At 33.1% G+C, this 21,057-nt stretch overlaps 1 protein-coding gene across 1 annotated transcript; it reads right to left on the bottom strand.

Moving 5' to 3' along the window:
- Window positions 1-6,902: 6,902 nt before the first annotated feature.
- On the bottom strand, window positions 6,903-20,763 carry LOC111635868 (PWWP domain-containing protein 2A-like). Its single transcript, XM_023380984.1, has 3 exons — window positions 20,656-20,763; window positions 10,574-10,925; window positions 6,903-8,705 (listed from the first exon to the last, which is right to left on the bottom strand). Exons 2-3 carry the CDS (start codon window positions 10,747-10,749, stop codon window positions 7,010-7,012), a joined length of 1,872 nt encoding a protein of 623 aa, XP_023236752.1. The 5' UTR covers window positions 10,750-10,925; window positions 20,656-20,763; the 3' UTR covers window positions 6,903-7,009.
- Between the last annotated feature and the right edge of the window lie 294 nt (window positions 20,764-21,057).

Here is a 21,057-nt window from a genome sequence, read left to right as displayed (position 1 = left end):
GCCCGACCCACTTTGCTCATTTGTTTACTGCGGTGTCTCCCTTTCGAGCCCGCTGTGCTCGAAAGAAGACCTCGCGATTTACTATCCACGATAAGTTTTGGTTCCGGGCCATAATCGTACTCGGAGTCCGACGCTATTCGATGTAGAATTAATTTTTCTTCTTCACAAGTTCTTTTTAAATGACGATTTCACACGTCGTTAATGACAGTTTACATTAATGCAATTTTAAAGATTTTCTTATATATATATCGAAGACACCCAAATTTGGCAGCCACGAAAGACAGTGTTACATTGCATTTGAGAAGCATCACAGAAGATCAATTATAGCCTTCATAATGCAGCATTGAGCTATATCGTCTGTATCGCTAAGGTCTCTGTATAGGATGAATGTCTTGTACAAATAAATTATTTGTTGCTTGTAGCATCAAAAATGTCATAGTGATGAGTTTAGGTACTAGATTATTATTTTTTTATTGACATGTCTTCCGAATGTCTTCAAATATCACCACACCAGATTTTGTGGCATTTAAACTGCTAAATATCTCTCTGGCAGCTTTAAATAGGATACAATCTCCCGATATATAATGAAAAAATTGTTAACAGAATTTCTTTAAACACATTTATAAGGCTACGTATTATAAGAAAAGTTTTTGTATCTCTGATGCCCTAATGCCACACTTTTTATCAATATATGTGTACAGTAGATCCTGCTTTTCGCTTTCGCTTTCTTTGCATTATCGACAAGACTATGTCTTGTTTATAAAATCGTACTGCCTGTTGTGTTACCAGCTTAGAGGTGTGAAGGAGTACATGTCAGGAGTTGCAATTTGGTACAGAGTATTAGGTGCCCAAATCATGCGCGCATAAAAAAACGAGACTCGTAGGTAGTCGGGGGACCGAGAACCGAGTCAAAGTAAAATTCAGTGGCGACACTCTCTACAAACAGGCAGAAGTGCGAGATTTGCGCATAAGTCGCTCGTTGCAAAGTTGGAAACGAGAACGGCGCGAAATCGAATCTTTGAAAAGAAAACCCATTTACCTGTCCGTGTTATTCCCGACATATCGCTGGTCGCCACGTGCTGACCCTAGACCGGTTGACCAGAGATATCTCGTTTCATCGTCGGAACGTTTTTCAAAGTAGATGGCGCTAGCCGTTATAATTTTATAATAAAACTAACTTCCGAAATATAATTTGTTTTCTTTTTACATTTATTTATATATACATATTGTTTGTGCAAAATAACGGGAAATTGTCGTTACGCATCGACAAAAATTCAACCCGGGCCGACACGCAACGGAGAGAAATTTCTAAATTGGATAATGGTTAATTTTACCGAAAATGCCTCGTGGTCGTGGCCGGCGAAGTTTGAAAGATCGCACTCAAAACCAGCGATGCCAAAGAAGATTGGAGAATGAGAACGAGACTTGCCTTGAGCGTCAAAGTGATTCCGCTTAGTAGTGCGACTCCGAGACATAGTCTTGTCCCCAATACGGCCTTGCCGTTTTACTTGTATTATGATTCAAACAAAACTGTGTTTTTGTTTACGTGATTTGTCTTAATGGGAAATTTGTTTACTGTATAAAGAAATAAATTGCAGTTTTGAATTTGAAGATTATCAGATCTACAAATTTAAATTATATTACCAAATAATTTCTCACGAAAGAACACGGAGTCATCCGTTATTCGTGCGTAGTTCGGAACCGCATTGAAGTCCATAAATAATCAGGTCAGAATGTCTTCTCCCATTGATAGTGGGACATTTTTTTTTAACTCTTTCCGCTCTGTAGGCATTAAGAGGGCATATTTTTGCAAGCCCATTATGGGTTTGGCCAGGCCCGCAATGGGGCGGCCGGGTGGTGAGGGACGGAGCCCGACATATCGAAACGGACCACCTTCCGAAAAATTCCTGGGGATTATTTGACCCGTCCGAATTCGATTCCGGGTCCCCTAGAGGTACAGGCTGCCACCTTAACCGCTCGGTCATCCGGGCCTTAAAATATATGCGGTTCTGTACGGTAAATACATAATGCGTATATAAAGTGTATATATATATACTTTATATTCGCATTGCAACTGATTTTAATTTGAACTTATCGTCACGAAGAGCATTAAGGATTATACAGCCAACTCTTAATTTGTTCTAATGTCCCACCTTCGGGGCCTGATGGCCGAGCGGTCGAGTTGGAAACCTACCGCTCTGAGGAACTCGTGATCGAATCCGGACGGTTCGAAAAATCCCCAGGAATTTTTGGGGGTGGACCAACCGGATATGTCGGGCCCGTCCCTCACCACCCGGCCGCCCCATTGTGAGCCTGGCCGAACCCATAATGGGCTTGCTAAACGATACCCTCTTAGTGTTCAGAAGGCGAAAATAGTAAAAAACACAGTTTCGGATGCATAAAAAATACTTTACATTAGTTCGACATCTCTCTCATACTTAATCATACAATATTTTTAATTTTTAGNTTATATTATATATTATTTGTATATATAATATATGTCTAATAAACATATTTTTATATAATTTAGCAAATTTGTAAATACATGTGTCAATAAATTACTTGGAAGTGCTTGAAAGTAATTCCAGATGGCAGTAATGGTAAGAAACGAAGTCATTCAAACGCCATTTTGTTACCGGGAGCCATTTTGTTTTCTGTACCTCTATTGAACAAGCATTATTTAGTAATACTTTCATCGTAAATCAGTTCAATTTTAAAAATGTAAATTCCCACATACGATTAAAACTTGGCAATTTTTTAATTTGAATATATTTATACAGAAGTTGACCCAAATTGTGGAGAGTAATCTGGGTCAACTTGCATATTATAAAAATATTTAGCCAATAAAATCAATAAATTTAATCACGTGATCTATTTAAATTATTCAATTTTTCTGGAGAATTTTAATTATAATATAAACATTTGTAAAGTATTTTAATTGTGTTTTATTCATAATTAAATTTTTATAATATTTAAATCGTGACGAACAGAATATTATTTTTACGTAATTAAAATCTATAGAAGCGAACGTTGCGACCAAAGCGTTATTCGCGTGACGCCAGGTTAATAACCTTATTAACGACCTTAATTTCTATTTACTGTCCACAAAACACAAATCTCGAAAACATTTGCGTGTTTACGTATCAATAAAAAGAAAACAGAAATATTTTAGAAAATTAAATCACTTAAATTTAATTACGATACAACACGAGCCACCATCTTGGTATCGGTCGCGACGCGACGGTGGCGTCGGCGCGTCGAAATGAAAATTTTCCGCTCCAATAACTTTATTTAAATTTTAGATCATTTTTAACAGAATTAGTTGTTTGTTGAATTTCTTGAGTAACATATACACATAGTAAGAAGGCAATTCATTTTCATTTAATGTAAGAATGTTAATAAAATTTATTTTTAAAAATAATTTTAAAAAACTCTTCCTCCTAAATATTTTCTAGAATTTGCTCCTATTTATGCCTATATATGCCTGGACTTTTCTCCTATTTAAGCCTAGAATCTGTCCTTATTTATGCTTAGAATATGCCCACATATTGCAAAATTTATTGCATTTATACGTATAAATTCTACAATACATAAGAACAAATTCTAGAGACATCCTTATAAATTTGATATTTAATTTTATTTTTAAAATCAAAATTTATGGCATTTTATAGTCTATTACTAAATATTCGTTATATAGAGATATCCATTTTTTTCATATCGATTTCTTATCCAGGAAATACGAATGATAATTTATTATAAGAGATTGATAGGCGAGAAGATAATAAGAAGTGAGTAATAGGGGTAACAAATCTTTCTATGCAATTTTAGATAAGATTGAAAAGCTTAAATGCTGACTCCAGGTATTTCACTTTCTAAATAGAACTTTTAGAAAGACGAATTTGCAGACAAGTTTCATCTTTGAAGGAATTCCAAAGTTGAAATGAAACTGCACAACATTATAGTGTAGATTTGTTATGTAGTCGAATCCGTTTAGTCAAGCTAAAGAGCTCTTCTACAAAATGTAATGCTACAGATAGTATCTTGTTGTTAAAGTTATCCTAAACATCTTCTGACAGATTTGACAGAAAGTTATTGTTGCAAACATTCCATTCAAACAAGTTATTTTGTCTCTAGAAGATGGAACTTGAACATTTAACCATCATAAAAAATTTAAAAAACAAAAAAACCAAAACATATTTTCATAACTTTTACTTGTGTTAAACATTTAAAATACTTTCCAACGCATTAAAATTAGCTATATCAACCAAGAGGATGGAAAATGGCATTACAAACTTAGCGTAAAAGCTTCATTCAGTAACACGGTCCACGTGTTAGTTAACCATTTGTCATTGTCACAGACGTATCGAGTGGTGGAATTTTCGACTAAACTATCCACCAATAGAAACGGGCTAGACATTCGTGTTGCTCACTCGTTAGTTCACCCCACCTGTCATTTTAATGTTATGCTTTATATATATCTTCTCTCTTCCGTACTAATTATTACAGATTGATCTAATTGGCCGTGTTTAAAATTCTTTTCTATCCTCTTTTGTGTGTTATGTCGTTTTGCTTTCGAAGAGAAGAAAATACACGAGCTCCTTACTATGTTTAGCATTCGTCAACTTGCCCCAAACGACTCTGAAAAATTCAATTTTCTTAATTAAATTATAAGAAATGATATAAAAATTCTATATTTTATATTCATTTATTTATTATAGATTTATTTTATAATTAAAAATACTTTTATATATGTTAAATTTGTTTTAAAAGTTAAAGGTTTTAAGTTACATGCTGAATTTTTTAAGCAATAAAAAAAGATAATTAATTAATATTAAAAAATACAGAATTTTTATATTTTTAAAATAATTTTCAGGGTTTTATTTTGTGTTTTCCTTTCTTTTATTTTAGTTTTTTTCTGTTTAAATGTGGACATTTTTTGATAACCTCCTAAATGTAAATATGGACTTTGGATGATTGTTTGAGGCTAAAAAATAAATAAAAATTATTTTATTATTTTATTTTTTGATCAATAATTGATTATTTTATTATTTAATTCTTTGTTTTTATTCATAAGTACAAAGATTCATCTGTTAAGTTCTATAGTAAAATAATAACACTTCATGTATATATAAAGAAAAGTGATTAATTATCCTATAATTCACTCAAAATAATGCATTTTGTAGCTATTATAGCCACTTTAAAAGAGGGAAAATATAAAAAATTCATCAAAATTAAAATAATTTTAAGTAAATTTTTAAAATAAGATTAAAAATATATTTTAATAAGAAAATTATATATTTTACTACAAGAGTAATGTAGTTTTATGAGTGAATTTTTGTTATTTTTATAAAATAAATGGGAGGAGGAAAAAATAAAAAGAAAAAGAAAAATTAAATAAAATATAAACTGATTGATGAATATTTTAAAGCGAAATTAGCTTTTAGAAAAATTAAAAATATTATAATTCTAACATTAAGATACAAACTGTTATAAGATAATGGAGTCATTAATTCCCTAAAGTATCGTTATTTTTAATTAATTTTATAATGGAGATCAATTTATAATGTCGTTGAATATTTTATCTATTATTATTTTAGCCTATGACGTATTTGCTTAATTAATAGAAATTCGTTTTTTTTTCCTTTTTTTAAAATCGATATTCGTCATTGGTCGCTTATAATAATCAATTTCCGTGACGTTTTTCAAATTTAAAATACTAACGAATGAAATGACGAATTAGATTTTTTTAAAATTTAAAATTAATTTAAATAATAATTTTATTTAGATTTAACTGATAAATTTCAGAATTTAATACATAAATATTCTTAGCCTTATATCCGCGTATATTGTATATTTACTCATACATGTACGCGTAGCGCTTTGGCTTTCGAGTAAAACAAATTTGTTTCCATTATATAAATATAAATATTTAATTTTTTAATAATTAAGCAGAATAAATTAAAGTTAAGTCTAGTTACACAGCTTGCAGGAAGCATTTAACATGCAATCCTCTATTAACTCCTAACACGTAACGATACAAGTCGAGCGCCTTACGTCGTGCGTAACGCGTAACGAGTTACGCACGACGTCTGGTAAGAATGTTAACAAAGATTACGTCGTAAGAAAATCATCGCAACGTATAAATAACTCGTAGAATATGGAGTACGAAGGATAAATTACACAAGATTCGATGAAAAAATCCTATTAAATTGACAGACACACGTGTTAATTATTCAGTAAATATAATTTATGGGTCTGTACGTGTTGTATATATAAACTATACGTCAAAGTCGAAATAAAAACAACAAAATATTTTATCTGTATTTCATTTATTTACGCTTTTAGATCGATGTGATGAAATATGTATAAACTTGACATTATATACTATATAATAGAGTGTAAGCTTATACATAATTCATTATCACAGTATTATAAATACTGTGTAGTGGCATATATATGTATATATATATACACACACATACACACACACACTTATATATATATATATATATATACATATACACATACACGTGTGTGTATTTATATAAATTTCTTAACTTTAATTTCACAGCACGCATATTACTACATATATACAAATTAGTGTCTCTGTAACTTGTCGCGTGTATATACGTACATATACATAATTTGTGTGTATGTATGTATATAGCATGTAAATATCTTTTAACCTTCAGTTCTATTTACAAGAGAAATGAACAAACAACCGAACAAACACTTTTCTATACAAATATAAATATCACCTATACAGGTTTAGATTTGAGCAAATGATATATTTGAATGCGATAATCAAGCATTTGTCTGTTTGTCTGTCTGTAGAAAAGCTTGGAAATTAAAATCTTAGTAGATTATACTTTTTTTCTTTTTTTTTTTAATCGTCGATACAATTTTGGCATTTAAATTATTTTTTATTTTTGGTATTTTTTTTACACGTAAACTGCATGATATAACTTTTTTTTGTGGAGGAAGAATGATAGTAAATTAACTGGACGTCTTAACACATTGCACTTGGCCTATCTGGCCTATTAATGATACCGAGTTCGGCAGTCACGTTTAGTAACTGATCGATCTGCCTTGCTTCCAAGGTGGCTTGGCGTATGGCCTCCTTGTAGGGTCCTCTCTTCTTCTTGTTGTATCTGGTCTTGAAATCGTTGAGGAAAGGCGACAGTTGACTGCACGGCATGTACGACGAAGTGGACGATCCAAACCAGGCCACGTGAGCCTGCCGGTTGATGGTGACTCCGTTGTCTCTCTGAGACACCGTCAGAGCCAACACCTTGCCGGGCCACCACGGAAAACCGTGGATCTTCCCCCAGACGATGTCGCCCACGGCCATCTCCCTACCGTTGTCCAGCACGCATTTTTTGACGTTGTGGCTGGTGATCCTCATCATCAGGGGCTTAACTAATTCGTGCACGGGAAAATCTGGCACTTCTCCGTATTCGCTTTCGGAACTGCCGGCGCCCGCACCCCCTTCCTCTTCCGCTTCCACCTCGTCCTTCCCCTTCTCGCTACATCTCATGTACGCTTTGGCATTGAGTCTTTTGAGGCTGATGGACAATTTCTGCTTGAGGCATTTGTTTTTAACTTCTTCGTAGTAACTATCCGGATTGGGTGATAAAAGCTGAGGTAATTCGTCATCGACTATCTCCCTGTGTTTTCTTTTTCTTTTGGTTTTATGCTTGTGGTGATGTCTACTTTTGTGCTGTTGTTCCGCCGTGCATTTTTTCTGTGCGTCTTTTTTGGCTTTCTTCAAGGCTTTTCTGGCAGCTTTGGTAGCGGCCGAAGCACCATTAATTGTTCTATCGTCACCACTAGTCCAAGTGGGCGTAGTTCCCCCCTCCTCCGTGTCGCTGGCCGATTGAAGTCGAGCGGGTATTTTTAACACGGTGTCTCTCCCTTCCGGATTGCTGAAAGATATCTTTATAACGGGACTAGTTTTTGTGGTGGAATTTTTTGTCTGAGTGGTACCCACGGTGGCGTCGCTACCCTCCATGGGACCGAACCTCTCCTGACTCAACACCGTTTCTAGCCTGCGGTGTTTGGGGTGGACCACGCAACCGCTACAATTGTGACCCATATCCTCGGATTTCCTCTTTCTCAATATCATTCTATTGGAGATATTCTGCGAGACGGCCTGATACTCGTTATCGACTTTGGCAGTTTCTTCCTCGGGCCTTATCAAACCGTAGACCGTAGAACCATTGCACCTGAGATTCTGTTCCGATTCTACTTTCGGAACGACTACGTTTTCCACGGATCTGGAAGTTTGTACTTCTGGAACACTATTTGTTTGTACAGGAGTTAGAGTTTTCGATTGTCTGTGCTGATCGTCCTGAGTCGTTTTCGATTCGTGAAGTGTAGAGCGCATCCACGAATCTTTGTTGGCCTTTCTAGTGTTTTCCAGTTGCACGTTTTCCGAATTCTCATTGCAGATGGCTCTACAATGAGAACAGAGTACCTGGCGAGGTCGCAGCCTTCTCATTCGCACATTCTGGTCCCTGATTGTTCTAGCCAGGGGCTTCCTAGATCGGATGCCCGTTGCCTGACGATCATTTGTATAATCTTGTTGGTTGTAGGTATGCCTTTGCCTTAGAGTATTAAAGCGATCGTCTACAGCAGCAGCTGGTGTTGATAAGTCTGGGGTTGTATCCCACGGCCTGATAAATGGAATGCCATACGGACTGTTTCTGAAACAGAGAAAAAAACAATATCACTATCTCGCTGAATAATTAATAGCTGCGATGGCAGTTTCTTTCAGCTTAAACTCACTGCAAAGGAAAATATCAAGAAAACTACCGTTAGTTATCTATATAAAATGTAAAAATTCCATTATTTATTAAAAATATTATGAATTAAACACAAATATATGCATAAAATACACGTAAACCGAAGAAACCTTTATCTTATTTTAAAGCCAGAAGGCTACATAACTAGACAGGACCTACGAGTAAATAACAACTTAAAATGGATACAGAAAAACACTCCAATTAAGTATTAATAATAAGACAAAATACAGGTAAACTGTAATTATAACACTCAAAAATTTTTAAATATTTAAAATAAAACTTAAAATAATTAGAAGTTTTGAATAGAAATGAGGCTCACTTTAGAGTAAATTTTGATTCATAAATCATGGGGATGAAATATTAGAACTTGGCATCTGTTTAAAGTTACTTTAAAGAATTTGATTTCGGAGTTTTAATATATAAAAAAAGGAACAATATCAATAACCCAAAACAGGTCAGATGAGAGACAGAACACTTACAAGTACAGGAAAAGCCATCTTCAATAACAATACACATCACCAAAACTGTACTTTATATGACAAAAAATTCAAAATAATTTACTGAGATTTTTTAAACTAGCATAAAACACTTCGTTAACAATATTAATTCGGGTGAAGTGTGTTAGAATTTGAAATCTGTTTACGGTTTCATCATAAGAATAATTGATTTTTGACCTTTTTAAAGCCGAATTTATAATAAATCAGAGAATGAGTGTCACATACCACAAGCGAAACAGTTATTATAACCATATGTAAACACCACATGCTTAAATGTAAATTATTTAAATAACACATCAACATTTATCTAATCTTACACGTGTGCTGATAAGTTTAAATAGAATTAATAAAATTTAAAATTTATAAAATTACAATATTTTTCAATAATTTCTAGCAACAACAAGCAATATTTTACTGCATAAACATGACTAGACTCAATAGAAAAATAATGAACCAGCTAATAATGAAATGTTTAAAATAAAAATATGTGATTAGAATGCACAATTTAAGTCACCTTGAACCTTGTTTGACGGTTCAAAATCAAAACATTAACCCCTGTTTTTTCCCTCCATTTAATGAAAAAAAAGGGGGGATCAGAATTGTAATTAATGTTTACAGATGGAGGAGGAGAAAAAAGCATGTAATATTTTTTTATAATTTAGATGAATAGCTAAATAATTTGTTAAAAGTATAATACAATAGGACATAAATTAACATCACGACTAGATAGAAAAAAAAGTATAGATAAGAACGGTTCAAAGTTCCTTTACTGTTTAACAGAATCAACTTTAGTAATTGGATACAGTTTCCTTTCTTTTTTTTTTTTCTTCTGTAGGTGACTGCAAATAGGATCTAAACACGAATATTGGCCTAATTAAATATTTAATTTAAATTATTATTATTTTTTTTTTATTTAAATACGACGGAGATTTAATTGAATTGCGATGACAAAACAATGTCCAGCGTGATTTCGTGCCACCTTCGACATTTACTCAAACTTGACACTTAAAATTTATTAATTTTCTTCCTTCGATTAAAAAAAAGGCGTTTGAATGTAAATACTAAAAGACGTTTGGAAGGAGAGACGAGGGTTGCACTTGTTAAAAATCTTGCGAGAGAGAGAGGGGGGAAGTGTCAGTGTAGTGTAAGTGACGTGTGTGGTACGGTGGCGTTTTCGTGCATAAATTAAAGGTGACATCCGTCGTTTTCGTTCTTAATTCCCATTTAAAATGTTTTATTTTTGTTAATTATTGCATCGGACACGGTACTTACTTCTTACTAACGTCCAATAACGCACCTTGGAAGACCTTGCTGTCGCAATGGTACGATACAATCAGCACGTCAATTAAGGCCTCTTCCACACTTACAAAAATTTTCGTGCCTCTCAGTTTAGTCACTTCACTGTCTGTACACATGGCCATGTCTGCCGAGGTCTCATTGCCTGCCATTGCAGCCGACGCTGCAGACTAGGCCCAACAGAGCATGCGCCGCCGGAGAGACCAACACAGTCCAGTGATATTTGTTGGCGACGTTAAAAATTGTTTTGTTGTATTGTCTTCGAATCTGGTCCAAATTAATCCGACGAAAAGGTGCTCGACGTCACCTCTGACCGCTTCCACCTCGTCTGTAACCAATAAAAATATAGTTACGAGTTAATAACAACAGCCTTTAACTACACTACAATTACATATACCACTGTCGACACTGTATGTCAACCAGGTTTCTCTATTTACAATATACAAAAGAGCCTTTTTATAATCTTTAAGGCTCCCGTCCTATTACTAACCTGTGTAAGGTGTTGCTTTACCACTCGAAAACACTGTATAAAGCTACCTTTTATTGGTGTAAATACTGTAAAGATTGAGCCATATTTAAAGCGCTGGTTTAGATAGTGAAGTTGTGTACAAATGCAAAGTGCAAACTCCTGTAAAGATGCTTTAACTGGTATGGGAAGGATCATTTTTATATACTCTAATTAGGCTTTGTACAATGGTAGCCTTTATGGATAACAGAGAGATGTACTGTACTTCATCTATTTACGGGTAAAATTCGTTTTAACGGGGTTATAGGTGCAACCTTAAGAAAACTGTCGACGAAATACTTACGTAAAATAATGATAAGACAAAGTTCTTATACATTGTTACTATAGCGATATGATAAGGTTTAATATATTTATATCGTGCTGTATATAAATCGTTAATTATACATAAAATACAAGAGGCTTACGGCCTACGTATAGAGGGGAAACTTTTATAAATCAATACGTTTTAGCCTCAGATAAATAATAATAAAAAAAGTACTACTTTATGCGAACTGGCAGAAGGTTTTGTATACCTAATAATTTAGATACAAAGTTACATACAAAAACATTCTTATAATTCTATAGGCACTGTGTAGAGTGAGTTCACTTTCAATTGTATGATACAATAATAATAAAAACTACTTACTACCTTCGCTGGATGTGAGATAAATGTGAAAAGGTTGGCGTAGAAGGTTCTATATAACCCAGCGATTAAATTATAAATGAAATTCGTTACAATTAATGTGTTTTTTGTCTAACTATTAACACACATTTTAGAAAATTACGAGGAGTTTTTAACACTTCTAAGCGCAGTTGACCATTAAAATTTCGATCCTAATTCCTTAACAAGTGATTTTAAGCGCTTAAAATCGGGCGTAAATGAATTATAACACGTTTCTAAATAGTTAAAGCGTAGAAATTGTGAAGGCCTATGGAAAGAAGGCAATTAATTTATGGAGAAATTGTGATCTTTAATAACGGAATTTACGAAAGAATTTAACTTCAGTCGGGATTATTAAGCGATTTTCTACGAAGGGAACAATTTAAAAAACAAAAGAATATTGTTATAAAACATACCTTCCACTTAAAAGATGGTATTTTTATTTTATTTTTATTCTTATTTTAATCTTTAGTCGTCATGAATTATTTATTTAGGCCTACTCTACATTTTAAATTTGCATATAACATCCTTCTTCCACCGAGTAAGACGGATTTAAACAAGTTTTAATATTTTTTTAATTAATTGAAATTATATTCAACATCCTTAACTAAGTTTTATATATTTAGTTCCCTGCAAAATAACGCATTTGGAGCAAAAATCGAAGAGGGAATGCATAAACGAGCTTGTATGACATTTTAAAATTAGCTTTAAATGCTAATTTTAGTGTTACGTAAGCCAGTTGTGTGTCTTTAAAATCCCCGACAAGTTCCCAGAGATGACAAATGTAAAATTTGAGTGGAAAATATCCCGGTGGACGGGCCAAAAAATGCGAAAGAAGAAGAAGAAGATGCTTCATCTCTTCGCATCTTACATCACATATAGAAGAATGAGAATTACGAGGTTCATCCTAATTGTTCTGGTCGGTTGTAGCAGAACCTCATGATTTATGCATGCAAAACATCAGACCACTGCGGGCTACGTATCTGCATACAGATTAAACCCTTCTCTGCTCCCCCTTAACGAAACTGTTTTCTTTAATGATTTCAAGAGATAATGATTTGGTAAATAGAACTTACTTTATCTGGAAAAACCTTAACAGCAAAACGCATCAATGGATACCATCTTAATTTAACTTTAATATAGGCTAAGGTTAGGAGGAGAGGATGTAAAAATACACGCTTTATTATTTATGTATGGCTTATTCTTTTTGTGTTTTCTCTTACTAAATTAGCATACAGAAGAAGAATCGAGGGTACGCGCCGTATAGATCCTACGTAATTCTACACTCCATTATCACTTTTAATTTGATAAATGCTCCGGTTTTTTAGAATTAATACCCGATTTTTAACGTCGGCGGCCAAAGAAAATGGAAATAAAATAAAGGATAACTTCTGAAATTCTTCCTTTGTTAGTTGCAAATCGATTTAATTTATCTTCCTTTACAAAGTGCATAACTTTGCTTTTCGATCGATAAGTCTTATAGAAAGAAATTTAACTCCTTAAAGGACGACCCCCTTAGGGTTTTGGGATCTTTTATGATGCAGGATGAGGACTACAGTACATAGTAACAGCTACAATGCAAACTGCACCGGGGCAAGACAAATTGTTAACATTAAAATAAAAAGATTTATAAGAGAAAATATCAAAATTTCCGAAAGAAACTCTCAATATAAGTTTTAAAAGAATTATTTATTCTACAAACGAGTGTTCTAAATTCAAATAAAATGGAAATATACAGAACATTAGATATAAAGAGGAAAGATCTAAGACGTCTTCCAACGTTAAATTCCCTCTTAAACATTTTTCAAACGTTTACAAAGGCCAGAAAGTAACAATTAAATTCGCCTTCCTAGCGTTATAACCGGGTTCACTAGGTCAAAATGATACGTTACATCGAGTACTACACTAAATAAGAGCTGTCGTTCTCGTCTCACCGAGTTTATAATTATTTTCGAATGATATAAATTAGGAAAGAATACGAATTAATACTTTGTAAGACGTAAATTGAGGTGGAGTAGTCGGTCTAGCAGCTGTACCGTACGTCTGTACTGTACATAGGAGCTATGGAGTGCCTCCATTCCGAGTGGAGACCTTCTAACAGAAGTGGTGAAAAGGATAAGTGTAGGAGACGACCTGAATCCCTAAATTGTTTTTGTATTCCGTTCTACAAGTGAGACTTAACACATCTTTGCCGCATCGTCCCTACGGAAAATCATTTATAACGTCTTTTATATTATAATAACGCTGGACTATAGGGAGGTGGGAAACGTAAAACCGAGGGAATTTTATTGTTTAGAACGGGAGAGATGCGAGTTTATCCGTAGTCGAACGTTATAAACGATTCCTTTGTATAAATATATTTTAACTGGTGTAAAATTAGTGACAGTCGGGTTCAAGGTCGCTCGGGCCTCGGGGCGTAATTTGACCAATAATAAATTATAAAGAGGATCACTTAAATTGTGATATTGATTTATACGATGGAACGATAAGATGATATAATAAGCAGCTGCGGATATGATTTTTAATTAGATAAAAAGCAATTTCTAATAGCTTTGACGTATTTATTATAAAATTGTTCCACGTAATTGTTTTAATGGAAGGATTAAGTGCGTAATTTTTGCACATTTGGCGCCAGAATAAATGGAAATTTCGCCCGTTTACTTCGTACTTTCCACACTTTTTCCCGGTTTTATACGTAAACTATGCAATGTATTTTACAGGACGTAAGCGCCAGGCCCTACACTGCAGTTTAGCCAATAGAAAACTGCTTCTGATACTCAAATCCCTTCGATATAACGAAGTAAAACGCTTAGAACGTCGAAATCTTTGTCGCGTACACGCTACGAGTGGACAAAGAAATTGTCGAAATAAAAACGTGTCTACTCGAAGAGATAAAGAAGAAAAGACAAAGGAACAAACAGAAAAATCACAGAATATTCGGAAACAACAAACATTATTAATCTCCTTTTTTTGTATTTGTTTGGAATGCATTTCTACTCGAACTTTGAATGTTTTTGTTCGATAGAATTCAAAGATTTTTCTCTTTGCAGAATGCCTAAAAATGGTCGGACATCAATAACGAAAGCCGAGTGTACGATCGAAGAGGCCTTCAAAGGTTTGCCTCCCTTCCATACATCAAAAGATTTCTTAAAGTGCTAACAAACCGAATGGGAGTCAATTAGCAAAAAGACGAATGAATTCTATAGATAAAGCGATCCATTTTTTGTTTTGGTCCGGGGGTCGAGAGCTGCCTTGTCTACGTCAGACATCTGGGCATTTCTAACCTACTATTACGGAATCATATAGGCGAATCTAGACGCTCGTTACAAAAGGTCGATAGCATACGTCCCTTCCGAAACTAATAAACCCTCCTTTTTATATATTTTCTACCTTTTCGACTACATTCCCCCCCCCGCTTCGTTCCTTTACCGATGGAAGTCTTACACCAAAAGAATATAATGAAAATTAAAATAATCTTAAAAGTAATATAAACCTGGACTAAAACAATAACAAAACAAAAACGTAAAATGATTAGACTAACAGAAAATTAATATTCCAATTAATAAATTTATATATAATAAAATATTTTACAGGAAACACACACACGTACAAAACACAGGACAACACAACACTACACAACGTACACGAAGAAAAAAAATGTATAAAATCCTTCAAATTAATACAATAACACTACTAAAAATGGCGTAAAACTCGCTTCCCTCGAGGGGAGAGAATAATAAAACAAAAAAAGAAATTAAAAAATTGTTTAAAATCTTAAATAAAACAGTTTATACGACGTGTTAGTGGCATTCCTTTCCTTTCTTTGTTAAAAGTAGAACGGTTGTCATACATTGTAAGATGGATGAATAGAAATAAATCTTTTGTGTACAGTTGTAATATTTTAACTGTACAAAAACATTAGTTGTAGAAAAGAAAACCGAGATTTAATAATTCCTTTTTTAATTATTTCACTTATCTCTCGTCTTTAAGATAATACTAAAATATGAAAAGCACTTCTACCTTTCTACCTTCTCTGCCTTGTTCTAAGCCACCAGTAAACAAAACCACTCGTTTTATATCGTTTACCGGCTAATTGCCTGGTAAAATGACTTAAAAACCTGTAAATTTATCTAAAAATAGAAACAAAGACCTAAACAGAAACAAGATTTTAATATACCTTTCTGGTCTTTTCTATTATGTCCTTTGTCTGTTTCTTTGTTTGGCACGTGGTATTTCTTGTGGCCACTCGATATACCGCGGCCGGGGACAAGTAAATTAACTGATAATTAAACCGATTTCTATCCTAATTAATTCATTTGAAAAATTAAATTAAAATAATAACAATATCAACATTAAATTTATTTTCAAAGCATTAAAAGTTAGTTTACTTTCCTTAATAATTCAAACAGACAAACGAACGTCTCCGTACAGAAATAATATATTTTTTTTTTATTGAATTCGTGGAGGACAGACTGGCAGTCTTAAACTATAACATAAAAAAGGTCCTTTCTTTTCTCCAAATGACAATATACGTAAAGGTGTCAGGCTCTATGCTACGATATATAACAGAGCCTTTACTTCCAACAAATAATAATACATATAAAAATGCGAGGCTTTAAGCTGTAGTGTATAAGAGGCCCTTTCCTTCTTCCAAATTATAATACAGACGAAAATGTGAGGCCTTAACTCGTTTAGCTTAGAGCCCGACGGAACTTTTTACAGTTCAAACGCTAGAAAATTACTAAAAAAAAAAAACACTAAACATAAGTGTAAACCTTCCACGTTGTATTCTTGCCGTGTTTTACGTAGCGTGAGGCCTTCTAAATATTTAGCAAGTACTCTAGAATATCCGTATTTTCTCGATTTTATTCCAAGATGGTATCGGAGTATACGGGAATCAAAGCAGCTGTTTAGTCTTCTCGGAGACTAAGCGCAGGTGGTTCTGTCCGGGTCCTATTCTGAGAATTTCGATGCCGTTCTTGTGAGATAAAGGCATCTGTTTCAAACTAATGATTGCTTATTTCGAATTTTTGGTTATTCCCTCGAGAGGAGGAAAAAAAAGGAGAGAGAAACGTCCATTGACAGAAATGGTTTCGTTGTTTGTGAACCTTTCGAATTATTAAAACACTATATTAAAGCTTTTTGCCTTGGTAATACGGTCCACCGCGACGTTATAACGGGTGATTTGTGCGGTTTCTCTACGCTATATCAAAAGCTTAATCGAATGCACTTATTATCGACTGTTCTATGGCTTACCATTATCGAAAATCTCTGTTATACGGTGGTGTTAGTTAGGGATATTTTCGGGTTTCCGTATCGGTCACCTTGTGACGTCAAACGTCGCCCTCCTCGTTCTGTTGAATGTGAATACGGTACCAAGTGCAACTCTGTTGAGTTACCAGGGTGGCCCGAAAATCGGTTAACCGGGTGAATGCGCTTCGTTTTATCTTTGGTTAATCGATTTCTGGACCACCCCATACGCTTACTTGTAAATTATTTAATCGTTTTCGTTCCGTTTCGATGAATAAACGATAAAAAAAAATGCCTGCTATATGCAACTTTAGCGTTACGTTCAAACGTAGGGTGGTCCAGAAGTCAGTTAACTGTTAACTGACTACTGGACCACCCTACGCTTTATAAAACAGATTATTATAGGATTAATATTGCGTATTTAGACTTATATTTAGTGTTCCTTCCTTAGTAATGTTTTCGTGTTTGAATTTTAAGAAATACTCTTAGGGCCTTTATGTATTATAATTTGGTGAATGGAAAAGGCCTATTAGCTTATATATTAAGGCTTAAGATAGAACGTCATACTTTTATGTGTGTTGTTAGCTGGTGGCCTCGTACATTATAGCTTAGAGCCTGATATTTTTACGTGTTATAATTTGCTGCTGGAAGTAAAGGCCTCTTATAAATCTAGTATTTAAATTAACGTAACACTGTATTTAACCAGTTACAAATCTTTAACGTCGTATTTTCGAGTTTAATTACACACTTTGATCCAAATCTCGTTATATATTTAGCACATATCACACCATTCTGTTAACAGGTTGTACGCGTAACGTGTGATATTAATCTCATTTATCACTTTGCTCTAATTTGTTACCATTTTTTAAACAATTTCAATAAAACATTCCATTGTTTCGGATATTTCTGAACAAAATTTAGCAAAACACATGACAATTAGCAAAACACATCTGGTTACACTAAAAGAGGGAGAGTCTGTAACAATTTATGACATTTCCATGCTGATTACGGTGGATAATTGTGTACATTATAGAGGATTTTATTTATATTTTCATATAGTTTACTTATATTTATCTATAAATAATCCTTCGACAATGCTAATATATTTTCCTCATACAGAGAACAACAATAGAAGTCTTAAACACTTCCTTTGGCTTGTTAGTACTCTAAAGATACAAATACCTTCCAGTTGTTCTTGAACATTTATTTATAGAAAAATAACCGTTCGAGAATAAAATTTATCAATATTTCCCTTTAATTAAAGATAACAATCGAGCTGAAAGATGCACAAAACACAAAGCCACGCAGACACTATTTTAAAGTACTTTTATCCTGCAAGTAACTATTTTTGTGTGTATAAAAAACTAGTTTATTCAAGAATCAGACTAAAAGATAAACAATGAAAAGGTTTTTCCAACGCAGAAAAGTAAATTAGTTCTTATCACCTTAAGAAAAATAAGCAGATTTAGTGTTTACTTTACAAAGAAATTTCACTAAAACAACACCATACAGATTTCTGTTTATGATTTAAATATTAAAATAACACTTTTATAAAGTATTTTCTACAATTTTTTATTCATTCATACTGTTTATTTCGTCGAAATTACCACACTTATAGTGTTATTCGGTTAATTATTTGTATGTAGAGGCCTTCTGGGTGCAACTAACAATGTAGACAGTACTATTAAGCAGCCTTCACATTGACGAATATCTCTATTTAAATGGAGCTTATAGTATTATTTTCTAAAATTTTTAGTGTTATCAATTTAATTAATTGCATCCAGAAGTGTTTAGACACGTAAATGTAAACAAATCAAAGTGATTAAACAATTGATCAGCTGCATTTAAATTTCCAGATTTATGATAGAAAATAATATTTAGAAGTCTTCTAGATATTATTTTCTAACAATTTTCACTTATTTATATCATTTTCTCCCCCCAAACCACCTAATTTTCGACGTTAATATTCTCGCTGTACGTAGAAGTCTTCTAGATTGTTAGAAGTACAAATTTAAATCCGGCTTATAGTATTATTTTCTACAATTCTCTCAATTATTTACACTGTTTTCGATGTAAACCACTAAAGTTTTAGCGTTATTAGCTTAATTAATTAAATCTAGAAGGCTTTCAGACTTCTAGATGTAGATGATCAATGCGGACAGTGTCATTAAACAATTGATCATGTACTGTACAATACATCCAGAAGGCTTCCAGATCGATGTATACCGAGAGTACAGTACTACTAAACAATATTTCCGTATTTTTATAGTATAAATATGTCTAGAAACTCGATAGAGAGATTAAAAAGAAACGTCATTGATACGCCTACCTGGAAGAGGGCAACTAACCTACTATCTGCGAATGCCTTACAGAAAAAAAAGGACAATAGTTGGGTATGGCATATGACCTTGGAAATGGGTTCTGAGTCCAACAGTCTGCACTCTTGTCTGGTATGCTCTTCGCTACTCTTCGTATCTAACATACGAATGTAAATTTATAAAAAATTAATTTAATTATTAAATATAATAACCCGTCTGGCGCAGTTTAAAATCATAATATGGGTAGACGATAGGACACGATACTGTTTGCATCATTAAACATAATTCTTTAGTCTGAATGCTAATTAAGAGCTTTGTTGATATTGATTCTACAAAATCAATAAAATGCGGTATTTTCTGCTGATTTTAAATATATCTCGGTTGTGTGTTCCATATTGAATATCAATAATCAATACCATTTTCTTTTTTTTTCCTTTCTTCTTCCCTTCTTCTCCCCCTGTACAGAATTAAATTATGATTTACTAAATTTTAAATATATTTTCTCGCCCTTTATACCCTATTGTGTGAAGGAACTTAAACAAAGTCTAGATCCTTAATGGAAACAATAGGTGATGATCTGTATCCAATTATCCGGTATGAACCGATTCTTGTTATACACTACAAACCTATTATTATGATTTACATTAAGTTATTTGGTATTTATCATAATTGCAGAACCTGCAAATGGCATCTGAGATCCTGATTAATAATACTTTTTGTACTCTAAGTGCTCCATCTTACAAATGCTTCTATTTACAAGATGGAGCACTGTTAATGTCAGAACTTACTACAACATGTAAAAATTCTAAATATCAGTAATTTAAAGCCAAAAATATAGATTTTACAGTATGATAAACACCAGTAATTTAGCGTACAGCATTAATTTACAGACTTTACACTATAGGCATTAGTCTATAGTGATAGTTACTAGCAATTTAATGGTAAGGTATACACCTAAATACTCTATCACTATGATAAATACCATTTACAGACTTTACAGTTATGATAAATATCAATAATTTAACATAGTGTGGCGGTGTGTAGATGTATACCTTGTGATAAATACTATTTACAGGATCTACGCCGTGATTAATACTATCAATAATTTAATTTAAAGCAATTATTAATGAGAATAAATGAAATTAAGAGAGTAATTATGCCGTTAACAAAAAATAAATAGATAAATAAATTATTTGTCTTCTACGTATTCGTGTAATTGAATAGAATGAGACTTTGGCCCGAAGATCCAAAGCATAATGCGTTATGTAAGACGTTTAATTTCATTTTTCATGAAATAAAAACATTAATTACAAAGGAAAATTACCTTTTCTATCGCTTTCTTGTAGATTAATCTATACATTTGAATATTTTTTAGAAGAATTAACTGGAAAAGAATAGCAGAAAAATCGAATTTTCGCATGTAAGAACGTTAATTTATGAAAAAAAGGAATTCTATTTGGCGTAGAATATTTGTAAATTTAACGAAAAATAATTGCCGTTTGAATGTTCTTAAAGATAAATAAGGAAATAAATGCTGGAAATAAGAAAAAATTACAATTTCTGATGCGACTGATGCTATATTAATGGATAAAACTTGAAGAGAAATGATCGATCTTGCAATAATAATAAAGACGATTGCAAATGTCTTTTATACAGAAAGACAGAAAGTTGTCGGTCTTGTATATAAAGTCTACGTCTTAAGAAAGTCGAGGGATGATTAATTCTC

Source organism: Centruroides sculpturatus, unplaced genomic scaffold (assembly GCF_000671375.1).
Source record: "Centruroides sculpturatus isolate CEXI.00-Female unplaced genomic scaffold, Cexi_2.0 scaffold816, whole genome shotgun sequence".
In the NCBI taxonomy this organism is placed as follows: Eukaryota; Metazoa; Arthropoda; class Arachnida; order Scorpiones; family Buthidae; genus Centruroides; species Centruroides sculpturatus.
This window is presented reverse-complemented; position numbering and strand designations above follow the sequence as displayed.